This window comes from Melospiza melodia, chromosome 13 (assembly GCF_035770615.1).
Source record: "Melospiza melodia melodia isolate bMelMel2 chromosome 13, bMelMel2.pri, whole genome shotgun sequence".
Lineage (NCBI taxonomy): Eukaryota > Metazoa > Chordata > Aves > Passeriformes > Passerellidae > Melospiza > Melospiza melodia.
Genome location: NC_086206.1, coordinates 6,515,542 through 6,542,079, shown reverse-complemented (window position 1 = coordinate 6,542,079; position 26,538 = coordinate 6,515,542). Strand labels below are relative to the sequence as shown.

Genomic DNA, 26,538 nt, shown 5'->3' with positions numbered 1-26,538 from the left:
GGGCCCCCTGAGCCTCCTTTGCTCCAGGCTCAGCCCCTGCCCAGCTCCCTCAGGCCCTGATGGGGCTCCAGCCAGGATAGCATCGTAGTGCTATACAAAGAGCAGGGTATAGACCTGCCAAAGGTGCCTTTATCACCACATTTTAAACTTCCATAAATACAGAAGGACTCTGCAGGAGGCACTAAAGCCAAGTCAGCAGCCAAAGTGCCAATGCCCTGCGCCCAGCAGCGCGGCCCGGCCCGGCCCCAGGCTCGGTGCCGCGGTTGCCCGGTAACCGCGCCCGGGCCCTCAGCGTCTGTGACGGCGCCGCGGCCTCAGCGCCCGCAGCCGCCCCGATGCTCATTCGCACCCGGCGCGCTCACCGGCGGCACTCGGCCACTGCCAGCGGAGTTGTTCGCACAACAGTGCTGTCTGTGAGCGAGAACTCGCAAAACACTGCTCTGCGAGGGACGCCTAAACGTGCAGAACATTGGTTTCTGCCAGAGAGTCCTGAATTTCGTTTGAAGGTAAAGATTGACTCAAGTTGTACTTTCTGGTTTTGTCACATCTGTGCTCTGAAAGAGAATGCCAAAGGGAAATACAGGATGGGATAATGCCAGTCTTCAGTTCGGTGGCATGTACAGCTGAGGGGATGAACAATACATGGTCTGCTGATGGTGCTTTTTTCTCACTGAGGAAATGCAACATTTCCTAAATATACTAGTCTATACATTTTTTCCTATAGTATGTATTTAAACTACTTATAGGTGAATGAGTTCTATTCAAGTTTCAGTGGGTTGTTATGAATCTGGTTATTAAAATTATTAAGGAGATGCCCCTGGATTAAGGTGCAAACCGAGACCATGTGCCAAAGTCAATAGTTTGGACTTTATGTAACAGTAAATGTGAGGAAGAGAGAGGGAGAAAGAAATAGAAAAAGAAGAGGGGGAGGGAAGGGGCTGGGAAGGAGGGAATAAAGAGTGACAGAGACAGATTTAGTAGAAAATATCACCATTCCATGGATCCCATCCCATCCCATTCAGTCCTTTTCTGGTCTCTGTGGTGAGGTCTCACAAAATGTGAGACTCCAATGGATTAATGCAGATTTGGGCAAGGTGGGACTGCCCAGGTACCTCCCTGGGGTGGGGCAAGTTTGGCTCTGTCTCTTACTACTCTCAAATAATAAAAAATCTTTAGCACCAGTATGTCCTTTGAGTCTGCCATGAATTGGGTTGTGGATTTTCAGCTCTGTTGTGTTTCTCTGCATGCCATGCAGTCATCTGGTGCAAGGCCTCAGGAATGGCTCTGGGGGCACTCTGGAGGTCTTTGCTGGGTTATGACACCCCCTCAGCTGCCCCTCATGGGAATGTCCCCTGGATGTGGCCTTCTGGGGCTGGGGGGTTTTAGAGCTGAGCCAGTTTGTCTGAGGGAGGATGGGTGTCCACTGCCCCTTACCAGAGGTTGTGCCTCACCCCCAAAATGTCCTCCTTCCCCCTCTGTTGATGGGAAGTTTGTGTGCCAACCTGGCCTCAGCAGACGAGTCTGTGGCTATGACTTCCCCAGCCTGAAGGCTGAGAGAGCTGATTTTCAGGACAGCTGCTGGATTTGACTTTAGTGGGGATATATTTTTCTCCCTCAGCCTTGTTCACTTCTCCCCAGACCTGAGCTAACAGGACAATAGTGTCAGCTTTATTTTGTCTCAAGTTCCCTTAGGCAGCTTAACTCCCAGTGCCAAGTTCCAGTCAGGAGGCATTTTCAGGGAAGGGTGCATTTGGGAGGGTCTCAGCTTCTTTATTCAATTTTGTCATAATGGGCAAAAAGTCCTTTATAGCAATATTTAAGGCATTACCCATAACATTCTAGTCTCTCACAAGTCCTGTGAGGAGCAGCTGAGAGAGCAGAGGTCATTTAGCCTAAAGAAGAGAAAGTCCATTCAAGCTGTTTTTAAATAACATTTAAGCTACAGTTTTGTTTGTTCTAAGCATTATTAATGTTCAGCATTTTAGCTCCAGGTTTCAGTACAATCAATCTTTAAATTGTCAAGATAGCCATACAGTTGCAATAAAATTCCACTTGAGGCCTAACAACACTAGCTACTTCTGCCTAATGAGCACTTAGCTGCTTTCAAATCATATAAAACCTTTAGCACCAGTACATCCCTTGAGTCTGCCATGAATTGGGTTCTGGATTTTCAGAGTTCCCTTGTTGTTCCTTCCAGTTCTGTTGAGGCGTTGTCACTCCTCTGTGACATCATCTCTTCTCAATGGCTTCTGGAGTGCCAAAGACACCAACACCTCCAACACCTCGTATTTTGCTCAGGGAAAGACTGAAGGCTGATTCTGTGAGTAGCCCCTGGGGCTGTGTTAAGGCTGGGAACTGCCCTGCTCTCCCTGCTCTCCCTGCCCCTGCTGTCCAGCAGTGCTCTGAAGCTGCAGAGCCCCTCCCCAGCCCTTTGTGCCGTGCTCCTGTTGCTGGGGCTGTCCTGCTGCAGTAGGGAACACTGTGGGATGTGTCAGGGACAGCCCAGCGCCCTGCCTGGCTGTGCCAGCAGAGCCAAGGGAAACCAATGTACAGCTGAAGCCCTCAGCATGGGCTTCTTTCCTTCCCCTTTGCCACAGCCATTCCTTCTGTCAGGCTGGGCACTCACCTGTGCTGCTCTGACCATCCTGCCCTTGGGCACCCGGGCACGTGAGGGGGAAAGCTCAAACTCTGCCCAAAGCCTTGAGAGCCACGGCTGGTCCCAGCTGGAAGAGCTCCCAAGGCAGCTGTTCCCTCCCAGCTCCTGGGTGGGCACAGATGCAGCCCTGCAGGCAGCACTGGATGGAGCCAGGGCCACAAAGGTCCCTTGCTGTCTGCAGCTCACTTGGCTGAAGATGCCCCACTGCTGAGGCTCTGCCAAGGAGATCCCTCTGTTTTCTTCTGTCCAGGGCTCTGTCAGCCCACACAGAGAAAACCAATGCTAATTGACAGAGAGAGCTAAAACTTGGACACATTCCTGTGCACCTCACTCTTGGTACAGCTTTTCTTGCTTGCTTCCCTTGGACTCAGCCAGCAGTGTTATCTGCTGGCTGTGAGTTTTGAGTGTTGTGCAGGGATGGAGTTTGGGCAGTTCTGAGAGCTCCTCCCCACTCTCTGAAAAGGTCACTGCCTCAATCCAGGGAAAAGTAAGAGGAAACAAATGCCCAAAGAGCAGAAATCCCCAACCATGTCCCATCAAATCACAGAGAGACTTATGGGACACAGCCATGTGTTTGGAGTATGTTTATTGCACTCTGTATTATTAATTTATTGGTGCTAAGCATTTCAGCAGGAAACTTCCAGGGCTTCCAGAACTGTGATAGTGGCTGTGATCACAAATCATTCATCAGTAGTAAGTGAACAAGAAAAGCCTCCATGAGCAAGGGCATTTCTGAGACTCTTTCTGTTTTTTTGCCTTCCAGCTGACTCCGTCTGCCTTCCAGAAGGAGATGTCTCTCAGCACCAAGCAGAGGCTGGCCAGAGCTAAGAAGCTGAGTCTGCCTCCCATTGTCCAGCCTCAAGCCAAGCCTGGGACCTCCCATCACAAGGTAGCCTTTCCCTGCCCTTGCTGTTTGATGCGATAATCGAGGAGGATGCCAAAAGAACAGCTTGGCTTGAGCCTGCTCAGCCTGGTCCAGGAGCTTTTGGTCAGCCCAGGGCAGAGGTGGAGGAGCCACTGTTTGCCCAGCGTGGCCTGGGCTGATGTGCTCACCCAGAGTCTGCACTTCACTGGGGATCAGAGCAGAATCTTCCTCCCAGCAGCTGAACCTGTCTCTGCTGTCTCTGGCCTCTCCCTGCAGTTCTCAGCAGCTGCCCCAGAGCAGCGCTCGTTTCAGCCTTGCCCACCAGAGGTGGTGTTTCAGAACTACAGCCCCGGTGAGGTCTGTGAAGTGCCGCTGGTTCTGAGGAACAGGGACAAGGTGAGTGCTGGGACTGGAGGTTTAACGCTGTGCTGGAAGAGGAGAGCAGAGAAGGGTGGTTAAGGATGGCACCAGGGCATGTCCACCTGTGCCATCACAAGTGGCAAAACCATCATTCCATGTCTCTCCTGCAGGTTCCTCACTTGGTGAAGGTCACCTTGAAGAGCTCACCTTATTTCCAGCTGGTGGGCCCCAATGACGTGTGCCGCAAGGTGCCACCGGGCCTCTACACCACTGTCCGCATCCTCTTCACCCCTGGGCAGAGAAAGGTGAGTCTGGAGGGCCCAAGAGGTTGCTGTTTTCAGTGGAAAGTGGACCTGCAAGGCTGGACTCAGGGCATCTGGCCTGGCTTTTGAGGACCTGTTTGGTTTCAGAGGATCTAGAACTGAGAGATACTCTTTGCCCATGCTAAAGATGGAGATTAAGGCTCTGTGCTGAGACAGTTTCTTTTGCCACAGGATTATTTCCACCAGCTCCTCTGCACCACTGAAAGTGAAGAGTTCATTGTACCAGTTTGGGCCATTGGTGCTCGAGCCATCCTGGACTTCCCTGACCAGCTGGACTTCTCCACCTGTCCGGTCAAGTACACGACCCAGAAGACCCTGCTGGTTCGCAATGTTGGAAACCGGCCTGCTCGTTACGAGCTCAGCACCCAGAGGTGAGGCAGCTCATCTGTCCTTGTACAAAGGATATCTGTCACCTTTGGGTGATGGCAGAGTTGGGAAAGAGCAGCAAAAGGAACCAGAGCATCAGAGCTGCTGCCCTGCAGCCCTGGCTGGAAGTGAGCAGGACGTGTGGGGTTTGCCGTTGCTTCTCATGGTTTAAGCAGGATGCAGTCTTTGGGCTTTCTCTGTCTCAGATTTCCTGGAGGGTGCTGGAACATGTTGGTAGCTGGCTTGCACCCTCCTGAGCACAAGCAGCTTCTGAAATGCTTACTCACCACTGCCAGCCAAATAGACCCATTCTCTAGGAGGCCACAGGAACGTGGCTTTCCAGTGGTCCCTGCATCAAATACTCAACATGAGCTGTGCTGTGGAAAGCCTGTGCTGTTCCTGCCAGTCTCAGAAGACAATCACTGTTTCTCCTGTTGGCTGAACTGGAGAGGGTAATGCATTTTTGATACCGTATCTGCAAGGAAACCAGTTCAGTTGGCTGGTGGTGTGTTGAGGGTTATGAGATCCCAGAGGTCTTGGTGTAGGAGCTGAGGTCAGGAATGCAGCACAGACCTGCTGTCTAACCTCAGGCAGCTGAGTGGCCTTGATGTTTTTTTCTCTGGCAAAACAGAGGTCAAAAGGCAAATTGACTTTTCTGCTGTGAAACATGAGGGTCCAAGAGGAGCTTCCACCAAAGCCTGCCAGAGCTATTGGCAGCTCCAATCCAGGCTCCTCAGATGCTGCTCAAACAGGCTGCTGCTTTGGACTGTGCAAACATGTAGGCAGGAACTTGTAAATCCATGCACGGTTTTTCTCTGGGATTTCCAGATCTTGTTTTGTCACCACCAAAATAAATCCCCAATAAAGTCTGGTATCCTTTTACAATGTGCTTGCCAGCAGTTCTGTTGAGTGCTACAGAGCATGTTGGATCCTGCTTGATAGGGATTTAAAGAGTTTCTGAACTGAAGTAGATGAAATAGAGCCTAGATGCAGTGACAGAGGGAAAGATGGAGCTTGTGAGCTGCTCACTCTGGACAGAATTTTTCAGCACAGAGATGGAACTGCTATAACCTAACAGACTCAATTTATTAGAACAGTTAATGCTGTTAGACGTCAGCATTAACTGACCATCACTTAAAAGTAATAGATGTTAAGATGAGATCATATTTGGGTTTCTTCCTGCAATAAGTGTTAGTGGACACATGAGGCAATTCAATTAGCAGTAATTTTTCTGTCTTCCTTGGTGTGGGAGGCAGCTTTTAATGAGATCAATTCTCCCAAAATCAAATCATTTAATAATGGCATTTAAGACACCAGTGGACAAAAGAACGTTTGACTGTAGCAGATAACTGTACCATGGGACTTGAAACAGATTGCAGCCTCCTTGCACACAGCATCTACCAAAAGTGCAGGTGAATGGTGCTTTGAGAGACTTGGTCACAAAATTGCCAGCTTTGCTCACTGGTCAGCTCTGTTTCTAAATTATGTTAGGAGTACTTGGTCCTTGGTATCCATGGCCATAATTTTTGCCCAGCTCTGTCTGTAAGGGGAGCTGATGCCTGATGAAGGTAAGCAAGATGCAAATGACCCTTGAGCCTCATTGCAGAGAGCTGGATACAGAGTATGGGGGAGATAGGTCATTTCATCCCACAGGATCTTGTGAGGGCTGGATCTCGTCACACTAGAGTCAGTGGCTGTTTCTGACCCTGTCTGTTCTGTCTTCTGCTGACTGTGGTTGGTTTGCTCTTTGCTTGCACAAGTGAGCAGAACTGGACTGCAAGAGGGTCCCCAAATCTCCACCAAGAGTCCTACTGTCTCTGTGTTGCAGCCCTTTCTCTGTCACTCCGGCCATGGGAACTCTGGATGTTGGTGACGCCGTGGAGGTGGCAGTGGAATTTCGGCCACTGAAGACTGGTGACCATTCCAGGTCCCTTGTTGTGCACTACGACACAGGTGAGTGCTGGGCCGTGCTCAGGGCACTCTGTGCATCCCTCAGAGCAGAGCCTGCTCTAAGCAGAAAGGCTGGTGTGGCCGTGGGTTTCAAGAGGGAGATGATGATACTTTTCATGGGGTTCATGTTCTAGTCATCTGGTTTGTAGTCATGTAGTTTAAAGTCATCTTGATCCTTGTAGAGCTCCTTGTAAATGCCATTTCTAGAGAGCATGTCTGGTATTTGTTGTTTGCATCTCACCTGGGAAATGCTCACCTGCAACAGGAATGGTGAGCTTGAAGTCTGAGCCCAGATGAATCCCAGGAGCTGGCTGGGAATAATGAAGCTTTGAAAGCTCTGGAAATTAGGGAGCCTTGGTAGGGGTCTGTTCTAGAGGGTGAAATGCTGGCAGGTTGTCAGGACGGCGTCATGCTGTGCACATGCAGCTCTCAGCTTGTGATCCATGGACTGATCCATGGAACTGCTCGTTCAGCTAAAAGCTGTGACACTTTCTTCTGCTGCCTGTGGTGTGCTCTGTTCCTTGTGCTTCCATCAGCCAGTGAGGCGAGCAAAGACTCCCCTGTGCTTTGTTCCAGGTGAAGACACCCACACAAGCCTTCATGCCAGAGCTGTGGATGCCCACATCAGGCTGGACAGGAATACTGTGACCCTGGAGAAGACGTACATCACCATGTCAAACAGCGCAACTGTGCTCATCCACAACCGCAGCGACATCACAGCCCGCTTCCAGTGGAAGGCTGTGGATACTGAGGAACAGGAGGAACAGCTGAGGCAGAGGTGGGTTTGAAAGATCCATTTCAGAGACATTCCTTGCCCAAGGGTAAAACTAACAAATGGCTTCAAGAGGTACTGGTGCTTTTGAATGGCTTTGGGTAAGTAAACCAGCCCATCTCTCCTGCCTCCCCCAAGCAGTTGTGTGTCAGGAAAAGCTGCCTGAGGTGGCTGATGGATTCTCCCTCAGCTGTGGCAGAGCTCCCCTGAGCTTGCAAGTGTGGAGTGAACAAGTGACCCTCTGATCCATTTGGGACCCCATGGCTCAGGGTCAGCCCTTTGCTGTGGAGCTGCTCCTGCACTTCCACTTCTCTCTGCAAAGACGTGGCTTATTAAACAACCTGCTGGGTTTGTCTTTCCTATGCCTGCAGGCAGTATCACAGGATATACCAGCAGCAAAGGCACAAGTTGTATAGTTTTCTGAAGGAGCGTGAAGTGGACATCACTTGCCGAGAACGCCTTGCTCTTCTCAACCACACCTTCCAGAGTGAGGTAGCAAAGATCAGAGGAGATCCCATGCTGTTAGACGATGACATTTTCTCCCTTGTGCCAAAGGTAAATGATGGCTGAGAACCTCCCTTCCTGCTTCTCTCCTTCCTCTTCCTCCTCATCCCTGACTAAGGTCACTTGACTGATCCCTGCCTCAGCTGGCTTTGTGTGCCAGGAGAGAAGTCATCAGGATTCTGGTGAGGTCAGAGAGCTGGTTGCAAAAAGCATTTCTGCCCTGTGGGCTCCTGGCAGGCAGCAGGAGCCTGACTAAAGCTTCCAAACTCTGTTCTCAGTGTTATTGATGAGTGTTACTCACTCCTTGCTTGTCACTGATGCTCTAAATAACAGCTTACAGGACTGTGGTTGAAAACAAGAATTGTGGTGTCTGAAGATAAAGGTTTTGCTGTGTCCTTCTGCTTTAGGAGGGTGAGATCATGCCGAAGTGCTCGGCTGAAATCAGCGTGTTCTTCACGCCCCAGGCAGCCCAGGTCTATGAGCGAACAGTTTACTGTGACATCTCAGGTACGGCTCCTTCCCCTGCCCCTCTCTGCAGTGAAGGCAGCTGCAAACACTCCCCCAGGTCACTGGGCTCCTGTGCCATGGCTGGGGAGGGTCTGTGCTCAGCAGGGCCCTGCTGGCACATGCCCACTGTCCCTGCAGCTTCCAGGGCATCTCCTCTATTTTGATTTTTTCCCTCTCAGCTGTTCTGAATGCTGCCTGTATTTAGTCTGCTTCTCCTCCCTTGGGGAAAACACTCTGAGGTGCACTCAGAAGGAGGAAGAACAAAATTTCTGGCTTTTCCTAAAGTTCCACACTCAGCACAGGGGTAGAAGAAAGGATGGTGTCTATGGATGTACTGCATCTCCTGAGGGAAGGGAAGGGTCCCTATCTGCTCCTGGGACATCAGGAGCTGGTCCCATGCAGCACAGAGTCAGGGACTAGCACTAAGGCAGCCTGGAAAATGCAGGAGAGCAGAAGGAATTCCTGTACTGAAATAGAAATCTCTCCCCAGGCCGTGAGAACAGGCTGCCCCTGCTCCTCATGGGGGAAGGCCTCGGGCCCCGGGTCCATTTCCACTTTGAGGAACTGAACATCGGGGAGGTTTTTGTCAGAGTAACCCACAGATATGAGGTAAGCAAAGCCAGGGGTGGGTCCTGCTGGCTCCTAGGGTAGCAGTGAGCCTTGTGGACCTGTGGAATTCCTGGCAACTTGGGTAGTTGTGATGCTGGTCAATTTTGGGGGGATTTCTTGGAATCTGGATCTTTTGGATGGGGTCAGAAAGGTGTGTCTGTTGTTCGTGAGACCCCAGGCCCTGCTTTTGGGCAGCCTTCTTTGGAGATCAGCTGGGAGGCTTCCTGCAAAACCACTTGACACATGAAACCAACACTTGGTCAAAAAGCTGCATGTTCAGAGGCTTTTGTTCCAGTCCCAGACACCAATCACCTTTGTGCTCAGGCTGTCCAAAAGCAGCTGGAACAAACTGGCTGCATTTGAGTTCAAGTCCATTGCAAACAGTTTTCAGCCATGTCCCTCCTGCATATTCGTGGGAGTCAGAGGAAAACCATCCACCCTCCTGGCTCAGCGCTGGTCAAAGCCCTTGGCAGTGGTTTCCCTTGCTGACCAGCCCCTCACCACACCTCAGCCATGATGTACCTCTGGCTCTAGAAAGAGCAAAGTGTTTCTGGGAAGGAGGCAAAGGAACTTCCTACATCTTTGCTTCTGGTTTCTCCCACTCCTGCTGTAAACAGGTTGGGCTGCAATGGAAGCTGAACGTGCCCTGCCCATGGTGGGGTTGGACACGTTTGAAATCTCTGTGGTGATGTCACTGGTAATGCTGTGATGCCCAGTGCTGCTCTAAGGGCCAGGTGTGAATGAACTGGGTGATGCTGAGCAGCCCCTCTGTGCTGCAGGTCAAACTGGACTGTCTCTGCCAGTGGGAAAACCCCAGAGTGCCTCTGGTTATATGAAGTTATCACTGCTTTGAATGAAACACCCAAAGCTATACAAAGCTGTATTTCAATGTTGTATTTTTGGCTTCTGCCATGCAGCAGCACAAGGCATCTTCTGTCTGTTACTGGTGTTAATAGTTTAATTTGAAAGTGACTCAGACTTCTGTAGGAAAGGAACATTCCTCATGTATTTCCACTTTGCCTTTCTGCTGCTGCAGGCATACCTGATCAACAAGGGGCCTATTGAGGCTCCCTTCAAACTCATCCCTCCAACCACAGCCATGGGCTCCTGCTTCACCTTCCTGCCCCAGGAGGGCATCGTGGCACCAGAGAAGCTCCAGGCCATCCGGGTCTCCTTCTGTCCCACCATCCGGGGGGAGTTTGAGGAACAATTCTATTTCCATGTGGCTGAATCCCCTAAGCCTGTGATCTTCACTGTCAGGTGAGGAGGGCTTTGGGAGCTTGTTGGGCACATCTCTAGCTGTCTCTGGGTAATCGTCTTCCATCTGCCTCATTTTGTGGTGGAGCAGAGAAAAAAGGTGTTGCCTGAGGTGGCTCTGGCTCTGGCATCCCTTTAGTGTGGGGGTGCCTGCTGCCCTGTGTGGGTACCCAGGAGCTGCAATGACTCCTCCCTGCAGGGATGTCTCCTGCTTAGGCTGTTGCAGGCAGTGGGATGGATCAGCTTTGGGCAGCAGCTGCTCTGGGATGTCCCACCTGAACACCCAGCAAGGCCCCCAGGGCTTGGAGATGGGCCAGCCTGGGTCATTCTGCAGCAGCAGCAGTGTTTGTAAAAACTCCTGTGAATAATCCCTGCCAGATGGGCAGCAGCAGCCTCAGCTCCCCTCTCCCAGCCATGCTGTGGGGACAAGCTGTGCTCCCAGCTCCTGTGCACAGAGGGCTCTGGTGCCTCCTTTGCACAGCCAGCAAAGGGCTGATGTGGGAGTCAGGAACTGTGCAGCAGGAACTGTGCCAAGGACTGGGGCATCTGTCAGCTGCTGAGCACTTTGCTTTGGCTGCCTCCTGCCCCCGTGGGTGCTGTGCTGAGCACAGGGTGCTGGGGTGATTTGAAACCCAGGGTGGCTCTGACAGCAGCATTTATCTACCCTTTCCCTAAGGACACCCAAACCCTTTGTGATTCCCTTTAACAGAGGCATTGCCTCCCTGCCTTTGTCCCTGCAGGGGCTCTGTGATGGGACCCACTTTCCATTTTGATGTGCCCGCCCTGCACTTCGGTGACATCGCCTTTGGTGAGTGTGCCCTGGGCTGGCACCACAGTGTCAGAGCTTGCTGTGGTGCTGAAATGGAGCCCTTGAACATAAGAGCATTCATCACTCGTGTTCCTCCACCACAGCCTCTTCAGGGTGTTCATTCAGGGCTGCTGGTGCCTCAGGTACCCTTTTGCCATCATGAGATCAAACAGGACCAAAGGAATAAAAAGTCAGCATCACTGTTTGGCCACTTCTTGTTTCCCTTTTAGTAAGTGGCACAATAAAGAAAGGCACCAGGCAGGAATATGGTTCTGTAATAGCAGATTCATCCTGCTTAATCTGATTTCATTCCTAAGGTTTCTTCAGCTGGGGGCAGCTCTTTAATCTTTGTTTCTTTAAACTGTGCTGCTGAATGTTGTCTGCATGTGTTACCTCAGTGGCATTTGAGAGCGTGACATCCTTTTTGTGCCTCTTCTGCCTCCCTGCTGCAGTCACTGTTGATGGGCATGGAGAAGCCCTGGGCTGTGCCTGCAGTTGGTTTTTCCTCCCCATCTGGGTTTAAATGACTCTTGGTGAGCAGGCTGGGAGATGTCTGCTCCACACATAGCTGGCCAGCCAAGCCGTAGATCCACTGCAATGAGCTGTAGTTCAGATAACAAAGAAGTAAAATCCAAGCACAGTTTTATCCTACCAGCAGGATATTCACACCAGCAATCACGAGGTATTGATGCCTAAATGAGGATTTGTGTCATTTTCTTAGGTTTTCCTCACACCTTGAAGTGTTGCCTGTTTAACACCTCCCTGACACCCATGGGCTTCTCCCTGTACATTCCTGGGGATGGCTTGGGAGTGCCCAGTGTTAGCAGCACTACTCAGATAGGCAAACCCAGCAGCCAGTTGTGGAGGAAGGAAGTTCGAGTTCTGATAAGGCCACAGGAATTTACCATAAACCCCCACAGCGGGACCGTCCGTGCCCTGGGATCCCAGGATATCAAGGTATGGGAAGAGTCCAGCTGCTGGGGCTGAGACTTCACTGCAGTGTGGGAGGGCTTTAGCTCTGGTGCCAGCTTGGAGCATCCTGGGAGTGAGAGATCTGCACTGCTGGGAGGCCTCTGCTAGCTGGCTTACCTGGGATGTTCCTCAGGGAGCACTGTTTTGTTTCCAAAATCATACACTGAGATCAATACCGTATGGTCAAGTCCTGAAGCCATTCTTGTGTTTTTGAGAACAATTTATTTGATTGCAAGTGGGCAGAGGAAGGATGAAAACAGAAAGTTGCTGTTAAAGAGAGAGATATTGTGGAAAGCAGTTTTCTTTTCTTCCTGGTCTTGTTTCTCATCTCCTGGGCAGCAGATGAGTTGTATTCACTGCAGGAATCTTCAGTGGGGACAGAAAATACTCTGCAGCCACAAACTGCCCAGCATGTGCTGGGCCACACTCTGCCCTCAGCTTCCTGCTGTAAGGCTGGACTTGTTCCATTGGAGACAACAGACTTCTTCTGCATTTATGTCATTGTAGTCAGGTGAAAAATTAGTCCCTTTAGCAAATCTCATATTGCCAGAGGGCTTTTTTTACTCTCAAAGACTGTTGCTCTACTTATGGACCAGCAGAAGAATTAAAGGACAATTCTCCCTTTGTCTACCATGGAACAGGAGTTGGAGGACAGCACACATGGGTAATGAGAATTTTGGGAGTTAGGAAATACTTGCTGCACTTCATTTCTTTTCTGCCAGGTCACCCTGTGTCCCAACACTGTTGGGGACTACAATCTGGAGCTGGTGCTGGACGTGGAAGATGTTGGCAGGAAGGTGTTTGCACTGCCCCTCACAGCCAGGTACCAACACCTTTCCTGCACCTGCTTGTCTTTGCTCGGGCATCCAGCACCAGCACACTGCCTGGCTGCAGCTCCAAAGGAGAAGTGCTGCTTCATGAGCTGGATCTGCCCATCTAGACATGAGAACAGTGCCAGGAAAGCAGCCCTTAGTGAGATACCCCCCTGCTCACAGCCAGCCATGGCCCTAGCCCTTTTTCTAAAGGGAGCAGGAATAACATGAATTGTTGGCCTGGGCTTTGGTGCTTGAGCTGGAACAAATTTCCAAAGGCTTGCCTGCCCTTCTTCCTGCAAGTGGTGAACTTATGCTGCTTGTGACCACCCTGCAGCAGTGGTTTGGAACACAGTGAGCAGCCTGCTGAGAGCTGGGGTCTGGGTCCCTTCAGCAGTGCGTGTGCAGTGGGGAAGAGGCTCCAGGCAGGAGTGGGGAGAGCAAAAGGTCTTACAAAGAGGACTGTAGTCCTTGATGTGGCAGGTCACCTCAGCTTTCACTGCTTCCCTCTGGCTCTGTTGAGTCATGTTCTCAGAGCTGAGACCAAAAGTCATTCTTGCTGCAGCAGAATTCCATCCTGCTGCGCTGCTGTGGGTGTCAGTTTAGTGCCAAGAGGGATGCAGTTCCCTGGTGCTGTTCCCTCTCCCAGGCAGAGCCATCCAGTCAGTGCCTGGGCTGCCATTTTGTAAAGCAAGCACAAATGGGGACAGTCAGTGTAGAGACCCATGGGGGAAAGAATTGAGGCAGCTCTAGGAACTGGAAGAAGTTGATCACCTGCACTGTGGGCCTTGTGCCCTTCACTGCTGGAAGAGATGATTCAGTTTTTAGGCAGGACAACAGTGCTGGAGGAGAAAAGGGAGTCATTTTCACTGATACACTGGAGTCTTGTGTTCCTTGAGCCTTGGTGGACACTGGTCCTCACTGGTCCTCACTGGAAAGGCTCCCCCAGAGCTCAGGGACCACTGGCACTGTTACAGGAGTCCTTGCAAGTGTCCTTGGGCAGAGAAGGGGCAACACTGCTGAGACAGCTCTGGACTACTGTAGGACTGCTCTACTACTCTACTCTGTTAGATTTGCAAATACCTTACACTCCATTGCATGCTCTTGGAGGACAAAAGTTCTCCATGCTCCCAGTGTCTCTCATTCCCCTGGGGTCATTTCTTCGCCCAGGTGCATCGTTCCTACTCTGCGAGTGCTCAACCCTGTCGTGGAACTGGGGCACTGCTGCCTGAAGGTGCTCTATGATGAGAAGGTGACCCTGGTGAATGACAGTGACTTCCCTGGCTGCTACTGTCTTCTCCCTCAGGTTTGGCCTTGCATCCATCTCCTCCCCTCAGATTTTACTGGGGGGGTTATTAGGGGAATAAAAGGGTTTGGATAAGACCTTGCTGGTTTCTATTCAAAGCTAAAGGTTTTCTAAGAACAGGAACCTAAATACAAACATTAGGAAGAAGTTTAACATCTTGAGGAAGATGTTTAGAGTCTAGTCCTTGACTTGTTTTCACGTGGCAGAGCTTCGAGGGCAGTGAAAATCCGATGCAAGGAAGCTGTCAGCACCCAAGTGGGTGTCTCTGATGCAGCAACTTTTGGACCCCTGGGGATGCTGAGCACCTACACCTTGCATCTTGGTTTTTGCTTTCTTGCTTTCTCCTGAGAATTTTTACAAGCGTGTGGGAGTTGCTCTTGTGGTAGAGGTTAAGGAGTTTAAAGTTTCCTCCGTTCTGAAGATGCCTTTGATTCTGTCCCTGCCAGGAACACAAGGAGGAGGCTGCTGCGTGGTACTTCAGCCTTGCACCCTCTGGGATTATCGAGGCTCACAGCTCGGTGCAGATCCCAATTACACTCCAGGCCCAGTTGCTGGGACAGTGCAGCATCACTGCCAAGCTGGCCGCGTTTGGGAGACCAGAATCCCCACTGGTGAGAGCAAGGGGACTTGTGTGCCTTGAGCAACTCCTCCCAGTGGGGTGTAAACTGCACAGGGATTCTTCCAGGAGCTTGTGATTTATGGCTGGTGTGGACAAGGACAGAAGGGACTGGTGGCACAAGCAGCAGCTCATGCCTAGGAAAGAGGAAGAGTGGAAGCTTCACAGGTGGCAATCTGAGTGCCTGACCCAGCATAGAGTTACAAATCTGGGAGATGGGATAACAAGCCCAGGCTGAAACCCAGACCCAGTCCCTGGGTCTCACACTCTGCCATGTTATCAGATGAACACAAGTGCTGCTTCATTACAGCTGTTCAGCATCACATCCCTGAATCCTGCTAAAGCAAGCACTGTTTGCTAAAGGAATGTTTTGTGCAGAGCTGGACTGAGGCTTCTCTGAAAGCCAGGTCCCTCAGGTCTGAGAAATACCCATCATATCTCCTCAAGAAAAGCCCACCCAAAACAAAATGAATGTCCGCACAACTTGCATCTGGAGCACAGGCTTTGCTTGTTTTTTTCCACCAAGTTTGGAAATGGATAAGGCAAGCAATTTCGTGAACTAAAGCCTCCTAAAAGAGGACTCCGAAGATTCTGAAGAAGATTCTAAGGATTGTAAAGAAGATTCTAAAAGATCTCCTAAAAGAGGCATATATCATGACAGCCAGTGACTACAAAATACAGGCCCAGTCTGCCAGACATGGATGCTCTTCATCCCTCCATAGTCTGCTTTGTGCCATGAGCACCCCACAAAGGCAGCAGTGCTGCAGGATGTGGATGTGTGTGTGTAGCAGTAACACTGAGGACAAAGCTGCTGTCTGCTTTTCTTCTCCCTCCTGTGTGTGACACTGCCTGTGATGCTGCTGAGCAGGGCTGCTCTTGTCCCTTTTAAGAATCCTGTAGATGAAGGGTTTGTGTGTTTTTATAAGCCTTTTCCAGTAAGGATCTGTCCCATTGTCACACCCTAACTGAAGCTGGGTCAGGCATCCTCCAGGTGCTACTCTGCTTGTCTCCAAAGGGCTCTGCCCTGCCTCTGCTGCTTCTATGGCACTGTCACCTAGAAGCAAAGCCAGCTGGTGAGGCACAGCTCCTCCCTCCAGCTTCTTCCTCCAGGGAGCCTTGGGCAGTATCAGCCAGGCTGCAGCCCCCTGGGCCTCCCTTCGCCCAGAGGAATACAAGATCCCTCATCATGCAGGGCTTTAGTTCTTTATTCTTGAGGTACCAGCCATGGTACATAGTTTCTGGCTCTTCTTTGCACAGGCATGTATGTCCCAAAGGGATGTGCATTTCTGGATGCTGCTCCTTCTGACCTGAAGGTAATTCCGGCAGCTGTCAATGCCATTCCCTCAAGTCAGACATCACAAAAGGTTTTACATCATAGAGGCTGGTTTCTTCTGTGGTTAAATCATACTCCAAGCCCTCCAGCGAATCTTATTTGTGTTGTGAGTTTTATGCATTTAATTCTTGTGTAAGAGTTGGGGTATTTAGGACCAGTGAAATCCAACAAGACTGAATAAATTTTCCTGGTTTCCACTGGTGTGAGCAGGTAGTTTAGCAAAGGGATCCATGTTCCTTGTCCCACCATCTGTGCCATTTCTGCAAGAACAATCCTTTTGAGTTTCAGACTATTAAGTCAGTTCAGACTTTTTTTTAAGGAAAAAACACTGCTTGAATGATGCAACTACTAATTGATGCCCCTTACTCATATATATGAAGATTACACATCAGCACAAACTGAAGGCAGCTAACTTGCCTCATCTCCACTCTGAAGAGCCTCCTTGCCTCTGGCTCGTGCTGCTTTCACCAGTGCAGCTTTTTGAATTGTAAAGAGTCTTCAAGGATGGCTGTGCAGCAGCAAAGGCTGGGAAGGTGCTTTGGGCCAAGGTGGAGCATTTGAATGAAGCAGGCAGGAGGTAAAGGAAAGAGCCATGTGGAAGAGGTGTGAAGAAGCAAGCATGGCAAATAGCAGTGCTTTGTGCTCTGATGATGGGAGCTTGTGGCTTTCAGGTGGGATCACTGCAGACCCCACACTTGCTCCAGGCCTTCTGTTTCAGTCTGCACCACTGACAACTTCCAAGGGCCATCATTGTCCCCAGTCTAGGAATGCTCTTGGAGCTGGCTGTGTTTTTAAAACTGCCTTTGTTGCGTCTTTTGACCTTTCCTACCTTCTTCCTGGAACAGGAAATCCGTTTAGAGTGCGTTGGCCAGGGCCCCGTTGTCTATGTCCATCCCAGGGAGATAAACTTCGGCTCTATCCCAGTCCTAGAGGATTGTTCCAAAACTCTCCACCTCGCCAATCAGTGTAAGATTCCTGCAACCTTCCAGGTGGAGATGGTAAGTGTCTGTGGGGCTGTTTTCCAGGGACAGGTGCTGGTTACCAGCAGCCTTGACTTGTTTTTTGTATGTAGTGTTTCTGTATTGTTCTGTGTGAGTGGAAGCAAGATATTCCATCCAAGGGCAAGCAAGAGGAGCCAGGATCTCAGGCACGCCTCTGTGAAATAGTTTGCAGAGAGATTGGAGCAGAAATGAGTCTGGATCATGTTTGCAAGTTCTCTCTTTATTTTATGGAAGATACTTAGCTGTGCAAGTCCTGTTTTCGGAGCTCTGAGATCAAGAGAAGCCTGTGGCCCTTTGCTCCTAAGAGGGCATGGATTTCCCCATGGACTCCCCATTCCATCTGCATTTGTTTGTGCCAAACTTGTGTTAATGGCAGAAACCAGGGTGTGAGATCTGCCCTCAAACTGCTCATGGGGAGGAAAGTTTCACAACTCCTGTGGGTCAAACCAGTGATGCTGTTGCAAACAAATGCACCTGTGAGGGTTGTGCACCCCCAGAGCCTGTGGTCTCTGTAGCATTGCAGAATGGCTCTGGAGATCACCTGCAGAGGAAGGTTGTTTCATTCCTGGAGGTTACAGAGGGGGACAAGCTGCAGGGCTGGAGCTGCAGCTGCTCCTCTGGCAGGAGGAGCAGCCAGGAAGGGTACATGGCTTGGGGCTGAGTGGGATGTGCTCCCTGCTGGAGGGGGCCTCTGTGGAAGGCTTGAAAAAAGCTTTGAAAAGAGGTTTGATCTTCTGTATATTGGATGAGTTCAACTTCTAGAGCTGGTTAAAGCCAACCCTGATCAAGTAGACTTGTTTGTATTTGTGGATAAATCATCAGGTGTTGTGTGAGAGTTCAGGCTCAGCCTCCTGGGCCAAGGAGGAGGGGCGTGAATTTTCCTCTTGCTGCTTTTCCAGCTGTTTGGGAGATAAATGTTTTCCCAAAGTGGAGGACTGGCAGGGCAGTTTTTCCTGACTCCACAATGGAGTTCTGCTTTCAGCCTCTGCAGGGAGCAGTGCACCTTGGCTGGGTGCTCATGGTGTGTAAAGGTTGGGTTTCACATGCTCCTGCCAGGGCCAGACCTGCAGAGCTGTGTCTGTACAGCTGTGCTGGTGCAAGGCCTTTCCCCCTCCTTTGGGCACCTTCCAGCTCCCTTGCTCAGTCCATGAAGTCCATGAGAAAGCAGATGACAAGAGTTCTTGGGAAGAGTGGGCCATGCCCACAGAGCCCATGTTGTCCAGATTTCTTTCTGCTTCCTGCTTTCCTGCTCTGCTATAAGCATTTAGAGGTGACTTTTCCAAAGCAGAGGGCCCTGGGGCACCTCTCTACAGCTGATGATTGGTGGGGAGTGAGGGCTTCAGTCCTTCAGGGGGTGTTGAGAAGCACTGATGGCCCCTTGGGAAAGGAGATTTGGGATTTTGCTCAGCTGGCTTTGCAGAGTTATCCTTCAGGCTCTCAGCAGTGTCCTCCAGCTGTGTGGCTGCTGGGCTGGGATTTGAGCAGTCCTGCCTTCCTCCAGCCATGAGCCTTTGTGCACACCCAGCTCCGCTGCCAGGAAGCCAGCAGGGAGTAAACAGCTTCCCTTGGCAAGCGCTCCAAAGAGAGCCAGCAGGGGGAATTACCTTCTCCTGAGGAGGAGCTTCCCTTGGGTTGAGCAAAACAGGGCTAATGACCCGAGTCTGTCAAAGGAAGGTAAAATACAGGTTGTATAAGCTCTTGGGGAGTTGCTGTGCTGGACACCATAGCTTACATTTAGGGAAATTAAATGTTTATGGTTTTTATACTCATCTCTTTAGCCTTCCCGTTTTCTGCACCTCACAGCAGAGCAGGGTCTATGGCTTCCATCTAACTTTGTGTTTGGCTTTTCCTACAGGCTGTGGAACGTTCCTGCTGGAGGATTGAGCCCAGTAAAGGAGTGGTCCCCCCTAGTTCTGAGGTGTCTGTGGCTATCGTAGCTAACCTGAATGACACAGTGAAATTCCAGGAGAAGCTGAAGGTGTTCATTGAGAACAACCCTGTGACCATCATCTCTCTCCAGGCTGTGGGCATTGGCACCACAGTTGTCTCGGACAAACCTCTTGTTCCGAAGCTCGACTTGAAGTCCTGCTTCAGGTAGGAGACTCTAGAAACTTCCACATCTCCTGTGTGTTCAGCAAGGAACAATATTTCCATAGCCCTTCAGGCTAGATCTTCAGTACTCAAGGTCCCAGCTCTGTTTCCATGAAACCACAGGAATTCATTGAGAAATATGTCAAATATCCTGGAAAGCCACAGAAATGGAAAAGCTGGAAGACCTGGCAGGGCTGAAGCTTTGAGCATGGGCAGCCTTTTGGGCAGAGGTTTTATTGCAGAGTGCGCAGTCAGGGAATGCCATCGGGGTGAAGCTGAAGCTGAGTGATGCCAGGGAAATAACAGCTCCCGTGACATTTTCCATCTCTCTTCTCTTGCAGCTTCAGTCGCTGCTTTTACCACTTCCAGCTGACGAACAGAGGCCGCCGCACGCAGCGGCTCTACTGGAGCACGGAAGGGTTCCGCACCTTCCGCCGCAGCGCGCGGGCCCCGGCCCCCGCGGGCCCCCCGGGCAAAGGGGCTCCCCCCATGCCCAGGCCTGGCAGCCCCGTGTTCAAGCTGTGCCCAGTGCAGGTGGACCTGAGGCCGGGTCAGACTGTGGACATGGTGCTGGAAGGCTGCTCCAGCACTGTCCAGGTGAGGCCCTGCCCAGGGCTGAGCCTTCCCCATCAGATCCCCTCCACTGCAGCTTCTTCTGCAGCCCCTTGACACTGGCCTGGCACAAGGAGCAAGTGACTTCAAGAAACTGTTTCAAAGCCAGTTGCTTTCCTTGCTGGCCACCATCAGTTGCTAAGGCTCTTTTGTGTTTCCCTAGCTACCATAAACCCAACTTGCTGATCCCAAAATACAGACTGAAGGAAGTACTGCTCCTTTGGGCAAACAGGGCTTACCTGTGTCATGTGCTGAGGCAGAAAGGGAGAGCAGAGAAAAGAAGTTGCACTTAGGCTAGAAGCCCAGGCAGGAAGCAAATTAAACTACTGTCAAGTGCTTTTTCTGAGGGAAAAACCCTTTACCCAGGCAGTAAAACAAATGCCCTGGGAATGGCAGGAGGGTCTGGGAGCAGCATTGCTTTTCCTCTGAAGACAAACGTGGGCACAGGGCTGCTCTTGCTATGAGTCCTGGAGGGGGAAAACACAGTGTGCCAGCTCTAATGATCAGTGCAATGTCCATCCAGGCAGGAAACTGTTCCCAGACATCGTCAGAATTGACAGTTTGACTTTGGTCAACTTTTCTATCACTGCTTGCCCCAGTGTCTCAGCCACCCCTGGTGTCCCAGGAACAGCCAGGTTCTGCAGCACCCCTGGAGAGCAGCTCAGAGGGGGAGATTTTAGCAGGGTCTGGGAGTGTTCTCCTACCTGGACCTTTCTTTCCAGGGGAAATGAAACTCTGCAGAGAAGCTGCCAGCTAAGTCTGGTATGCATTCCCTGGCTCCAGGAGCCCTGGGCACAGATATTTAGAATAAACAGGTGGCAGCACAGAAAGAAAAGAAAGCTATTGAGGAGAGCAGAGACTAATTACAGTCCCTAATAACAAGTGACAGGAATGGGGCCCTGGGTGGGTGGCAAGGCAGTGTGGGGTGTTGGGCCTGCCAGCACACACTGGGACACAAGGGAATCTTGTGTGCAGGAGGTGAAGGAGCGGCTGCTGTGCCACGCTGTGGTGGGGAAAGAGACAGCAAAGAAACAGATCCTGCAAACAGATGTCATCTGCAACTTCATCTGCCCTGCAGTGCAAATGTCCCCCAGAGCCATCGCTTTCCGTGTGGAAAAGGTAAAGTCACCAGATTGCATCCTGGCATTTAAAGGTGTAACTCTTAACTTGGCTGGAAGTAAATAGAAATATATGCACTTCTGGGGCTGAAAAGTGTGAAATGCATTGGAAAGGGAAGGAGGTCTATGGCACTTGAGGTTGTTTTCCCTTGTCTCCTGTTTCTGTAGAAACCCAGTGATGTCCTGAAACTGCAGTACCAGCCGCTGACATTAAAAAACACCAGCTCCCTGCCATTCAGCGTGGTGCTGGACTTGGAGCAGCCCTTCCTGGTCTGCAATGTGAACCGGAAGCCCCTCCCTGCAAATTGCAAGGTGAGCCTCTGTGGGCTTGTGCAGTGGGGTTTGAGGAGGAGGGATGTGGTGCTGCACTTCTGCTGGGAGCTCCTCAAGTTGAGAAGCTCATTCTGTAGTGTCAGCAGTGGATTGGCCTGAGCTGAATCAGCAGAGCTGCTGAAGGAATCAAAATCTTATCTGAATTGGTAACATCCATGCTGGCTCTAAAACATGAGGAGAGGGGAGCAGGAAAGCAGATTGAGGCGAGCCATGCAGTAAAGGTGTCTCCTGGAAAGCATGCCAGCTCTCCAGCAGCCACCCCCTTGGATTGGGGCTGAGCACAGCAACGGGAGCCTGAGGGATCCTGGGCTGGACTGTGGTGCCTGCAGTCAGACCCCTGCTGTAGAGAGATGAACCATGAACTGAGGAGCCCATGCTGGGCTCGCTTGGAGCATTTACTGTTTGCTGCTGTCAGGCCTTGGGACATCATCCCACAGGTGATTAATTACTGCTCATCTCCTTGCAGGCTTTGACAGTGGATGTAGGGAAGGAACTTCATCTCTGCATCCGCTTTAACCCAGCTTATAAGAACAGTCTGATCAGCTGGGTGGTAAAGAAGGTTCTCAGGGTGAGCTTCATGGAGCATCCTCATGTGGAGAAGATCCCTCTTCGGGGGGAAGTCTACTTCCCAAATCTCCACCTCCCCACCAAGGCCGTGGACTTTGGCTGCATCATAAATGACACTGAACAAGAGTTGAAGATGGAGATGACCAACTGCAGCCCACTCCCTGTCAACTACCACTGGTCATTCCTGACAGACAGCCAGGTGAACACCATCAGGTATGAGCATCATCATCCCCATGCTGCTGCGAGCATGGAGCTGCTCCAGCCTGGCTCTGAGTGGCTGTCACTGAGCTCAGCACACCAGCACCCAGCCAGGGGCTGCAGTGCAGTGAGGAGCTGCTCTTGCAGGCACCTCTCTCCCCCACTACAGGTCCACCATCACAGTTATGTTATTTTCCAGGTTCATCCCTTCACCACCTAAATTCAAGCCACGGTCATCAAAGAAGAGGAGAGTGTTTCTACGGAGATACTCCAGGGCTGTAAGTGTGGAGGAGCCGACCAAAACCCCAGAAACAACGCAGGATTTTGTCCAGGAGGATTCTGCCCTGAAGGATTCTGCCCTGGAGGATCCGGCCCAGGAGGATTCTGCCCTGGAGGATTCCGCCCTGGAGGATCCTGCTCAGGAAGGTCCTGCCCAGGAGGATGCTGCCCTGGAGGATCCTGCTCAGGAGGATCCTGCTCAAGAGGACTCTGACCAGGAGGATTCTGCTCAGGAGGACTCTGACCAGGAGGATTCTGCTCAGGAGGACTCTGACCAGGAGCCAGAAGATGCAGAGCATTCCCTGGAATCAGAGGTGGATTTTCTTGTGCACCTACCACTTGCTTTGCCTCCTCAACTTGCCACCAAAAAGTCATACTCGTGCCAGCCTCCCTTTTTGCTGCCCTTCCATCCTGTGCCCTGAAAGTGGCAGTTGGGCATGGGGTGTCTGGGGAGGCAGAAATAGGAAAGTTTTGCTCAGAGAAGCTCACTCAGATCCTACACACCTATGCTGAGTTTGGGATTTTTTGGCTTAATTTCTTTACAATGTAAAATGAGGTGTTTATCTGCATCATGATGAGAAGGCTTCCAGCTTCCCATGTCAGTCCATGAAGAGCCCTGATCTCCACGTAGCCCCTTCCCAACCCAGCTAGAGCACTCACATCTCTGCCTTCACCCAAAAGTTGGTATTGCAGTGACAGCTCCAGAGCTGTCTTTTATAAAGCAAGACTTTGCAAAGTCACTGTCTCTTCCTCCAAACAAGGAAAAAGGCCTTTGATCTGTCTGGTGAACATTAGTACTTTGGAGTGGGAAGTGGCCCCTTGTTGTGCATCGGGGGAACAGAGGCTGCTCATGGGGCAATTAAAAAAAAAGATGTAAGGAAGCAGAAGAGGTTCTCAAAAGCCCAGTGTTGGCATTAAGTTTATGGAGAAGGGTTGTACCTGCTCACACACAAATACCAGTTTTTTCTACACTGCACAGTTTTTCTGAATCAGGAGAAACAAAGCCCTATATGAACAGTGTGGCTGAATGTTTTCAAATAGAAGCACAAAATCATCTTTATTTCCTGATTATGCCATGTATGCACAAGTAAACCAGGGAAATTCAGGTGGCCATCCTGGAATCCTGGAATGGCTTGGCTTGGAAGGGACTTTCAGAGATTATGTAGTTCCAACCCTCCCCGCCTGAGTGCTGGGGGCACCCAGTTCCCTCAGGCAGGTTTGATGTAGGAGGTGCAGATGGAGCCCAGGTCTGATCTGTGGCTGGGCTTGGACCCACCCTCGACTGATGGCCTGGACATTGTCACCCTTGGTTTGTGCCCAGGCCCCTTTCCAGCTGCTCCTGGTGTGGGAGGTGCTGGAGCCTGCAGCAGCAGCGTGACCTTGCTCAGAGCAGCCAGCTCACTGCAGCCCGTGGTGCTTTTTCCAGGGGCTGTCATCCACTCCTGGGGCGTCTCAGAGGCCGCTGAGGGTGAGGGGACTGAGCTGGTTCTCAGAGATGGAGCGCCCCAAGCTGGGAATGCAGGAGGTAAGTGGGAATTTGTCTCACGTCCATGTTTCCAGTGTGGGAGGTGGTTCTGTAGCCCCAGTGCCACTGGTGGCCCTCAGCACTGCTCACAGAGGGGCCTCACATCCCTCCCAGTCCATCACAAAGCTCTGCTGAAGCCAGTGCTCACTGGAGAGGCCATGTGGGATGTTTTGTAGGGCTGCCCCAGGATGCTCCCTGTGCAGCCCCTGTGGAGGGCATTGCTCCCATTTACCTCATCAGGTGGTTTTCAGCACATTTTTGTAGGAACTTTGGCTGTAGCAGCTTGAGAGAACAGCACGTAAGTCAGAGAGAGGGAGAAAGGCCTCAGAAGTCAGATGAGCCTTCCCCCAGCTCCAAGGGCTCCCACCTCCAAGTCTCCTGGTTTTCTGAAGACAGTGAGAAGTGTTTCCAAAGACAAGTTCTGCAGCAGAGAGAATTTCTTGCTGCCAGGAGACATTCCAGTTGACTCTAATGTAGTCTATACTCATGGATAAGTGATTATGGGAGAAGATTTTCCCCATGGTCCCTCCACTGGTCAGTGGCACGGACACAGGATGAGATCAGGGTGATTCTGGCTGTGTTTGGGGAATAGGCCCCTCCAGCTGTGACTCTGCTTTATTTCAGGACACAGCTGCTCTTCTGCATCCGTTTCCACTCTCACCATCTCCATCTCTCCTCCCCTCCCTGCAGGTTTTTGACGTGCGGCCGCTGTGGGGTGAGCTGCAGCCGGGAGAGAGCGAGCAGGTCACCTTCACCTTCTTTGGGCACGCCAACGTGGTGGCGCGTGTGCGGGCGCTGTGCCACGTGCAGGGAGGCCCCAGCTACGAGGTGGTGCTGACCGGGGAGGCCTCGTGCCCCAGCTACCAGCTGGACCTGCAGGAGATCGACTGGGGGCTGCAGGTACCACAGGCTGCTCCTGCCACAGCTCCTTGGCTGTCATCGTGGCCACCTCCGTCCCAGGCTCTCTCCCCCTCTCAGCCCCTCTGCTGGCTCTGGGGCTTGGAACACAACCTGTGAGAGACAGTCCAGCATGCCAGCTGGTTTGGAATGGCCATCCCCACCCCTCCCTCCCTTCCCCTGGCTGAGGGACAGGACACTGTCCTCTCCAAGGCACCTGACCCTGCCGCCTGGGGAGCACAAGGCTCCCAGGGAAGATGTCCACAGGGACCTGTCCCTGGGATATCCCTCCACTGATCTGCTCCTAAAGCTTGAGCTCCAAGGAGATGCTCTTGTCAAATGCTCTGGCTTGATCCACAAAATCATCCAGGGAGGAACTTGGGCTTTCAGAACTTGGGCTTTCAGTCACTTCAGTACCTGAAAACAATGTCCCACAATAATCCCCACTTTACTTCTTTACACTTTAAAGTCCACAGATACTTCCAGCTGCTGGCACTGCCTGTGTTGTCCTGTGTGTCTCTCTTGTCACCTGTCTGTTTCTTGCCAATATTTGCATGCAGGTGCCTTTTCTCCTGGAATGCCTCTCAGAAATGCACTGACTTTTAGATACAATTCAATGGGGACAAAGTTGTCAAAGCAAAACAAAACTGTTCATTAGTAATAATTCAGCCGAGCTGGGTGTGTGTCTCCCTGTCCCTGGAGACAAGCAAACACATCTCCAACAAAAGGGCAATCTTTGTATCCCCTTTGGGACAGTCCCTGGCCCCTTTCCTGGTACTCAGGAACTTCCATTCTCTCTGACCACCAACTTTTCTGTCCCTTCCCCTCTCATCCTCTTTCCTTTTGGTCAGGTCAGGTTGTCAACCCTGTCCCTCTGCCAGCTCACAGCAACACCCAACAAACCAACCTGAACAAATCCAAACCACAAACAGCAACATGCAGAACCAACAACTTCCATTCTTTAACTCCATAAGCTTTTGGCTTCACCTCACACATCTCAGTGCCACCTCCTCTGTTTCTCCTGGCTGTTGGTGGCCCCTCAGAGTGCAGAGGACCTGGTCCCCTGGTTCATTTATTTCTGGCCTTTCCAAGGTTTTACCACCTCTCTGTAGCTGTGTGGTTGCAATGTGGCTGTGTGCTTTCAGTGCCATGAAAGAGGCAGGAGGTTGCCAGCATCAGGCCTGTGTCTGTAACTTCTCCCTGCTCTGTTCTCTCTGCAGAGGTTTAACAAAGTCCTCAAAGCAGAGGTGACCCTGCGCAACACCGGGGTCATGGAATTCACCTTCGAGGTGCCAAACTGCAGCACTGGCACTGCAGCAAAGCCTCTGCCTGGAGTGCCCGTGGTCGTGCCCACCACAGTGAGTAGCACAAGTCATTGCCTCTGGCCCTCTGTCAGGCAGCCCAGGAGAGAATTAAAGGAAAAAAGGGGGGCAAAAGAGGGAAAAAAGTGGGGGGAAAAAGAGGGAAAAAAGTGGGGGGAAACCCCCCAGCTGTGCTGAGACTGCAGCCCATGAGAGCTCAGGAGCACACACTGCACCCCAGGGTTTTGAGCACAAGGAAGGTAGAAAGTGATGTGGTCTGATGGTTTCTTCTGGATGAGAACCTGTCCCCTCAGCCTGTCTGTCCCCTGAGCCATCCCACAGCAAAGCCCTGATGCAGTCCCTTCCTCCTCTCCTGTCCCTGCAGGGTTCCCTTGCACCTGGCCAGAAGCAAGTGTTGAAGGTCTATTATCTGCCAGGAAAGCTGGGAGCCTTCCACAAGACTTTCCAGGTCAAAGTGGCTCATCTGGAACCGGCAGAAATCACCCTGAGGGGAAAGGGGACCTTCCCTGGGGTTACCAAGTACCGGCCCAGGAAGCTGAAAGGTGAGCACTGTGTTGGCTCCCAGGAAGATCCCCTGGT

General features: G+C 51.4%; 1 protein-coding gene across 1 annotated transcript in view; it reads left to right on the top strand.

Annotated features, from left to right (window-relative positions):
• LOC134424504 (hydrocephalus-inducing protein homolog) overlaps positions 1–26,291 on the top strand; it is a 36,616-nt gene extending 10,325 nt beyond the window's left edge. The window contains exons 7-34 of the mRNA XM_063168322.1: positions 229–413; positions 3,420–3,545; positions 3,798–3,917; positions 4,052–4,186; positions 4,376–4,575; positions 6,399–6,523; positions 7,097–7,298; positions 7,664–7,847; positions 8,204–8,303; positions 8,794–8,912; positions 9,949–10,172; positions 10,910–11,206; positions 11,898–11,934; positions 12,672–12,772; positions 13,932–14,067; positions 14,514–14,678; positions 15,849–15,910; positions 16,759–17,014; positions 18,873–19,111; positions 19,450–19,705; positions 20,696–20,839; positions 21,007–21,150; positions 21,638–21,951; positions 22,136–22,529; positions 23,642–23,740; positions 24,431–24,640; positions 25,858–25,995; positions 26,253–26,291. Of these exons, the coding sequence (XP_063024392.1) occupies positions 229–413; positions 3,420–3,545; positions 3,798–3,917; positions 4,052–4,186; positions 4,376–4,575; positions 6,399–6,523; positions 7,097–7,298; positions 7,664–7,847; positions 8,204–8,303; positions 8,794–8,912; positions 9,949–10,172; positions 10,910–11,206; positions 11,898–11,934; positions 12,672–12,772; positions 13,932–14,067; positions 14,514–14,678; positions 15,849–15,910; positions 16,759–17,014; positions 18,873–19,111; positions 19,450–19,705; positions 20,696–20,839; positions 21,007–21,150; positions 21,638–21,951; positions 22,136–22,529; positions 23,642–23,740; positions 24,431–24,640; positions 25,858–25,995; positions 26,253–26,291 (4,751 nt within the window). The remainder of the gene's footprint in view (positions 1–228; positions 414–3,419; positions 3,546–3,797; positions 3,918–4,051; positions 4,187–4,375; positions 4,576–6,398; positions 6,524–7,096; positions 7,299–7,663; positions 7,848–8,203; positions 8,304–8,793; positions 8,913–9,948; positions 10,173–10,909; positions 11,207–11,897; positions 11,935–12,671; positions 12,773–13,931; positions 14,068–14,513; positions 14,679–15,848; positions 15,911–16,758; positions 17,015–18,872; positions 19,112–19,449; positions 19,706–20,695; positions 20,840–21,006; positions 21,151–21,637; positions 21,952–22,135; positions 22,530–23,641; positions 23,741–24,430; positions 24,641–25,857; positions 25,996–26,252) is intronic.
• Positions 26,292–26,538: the final 247 nt, after the last annotated feature.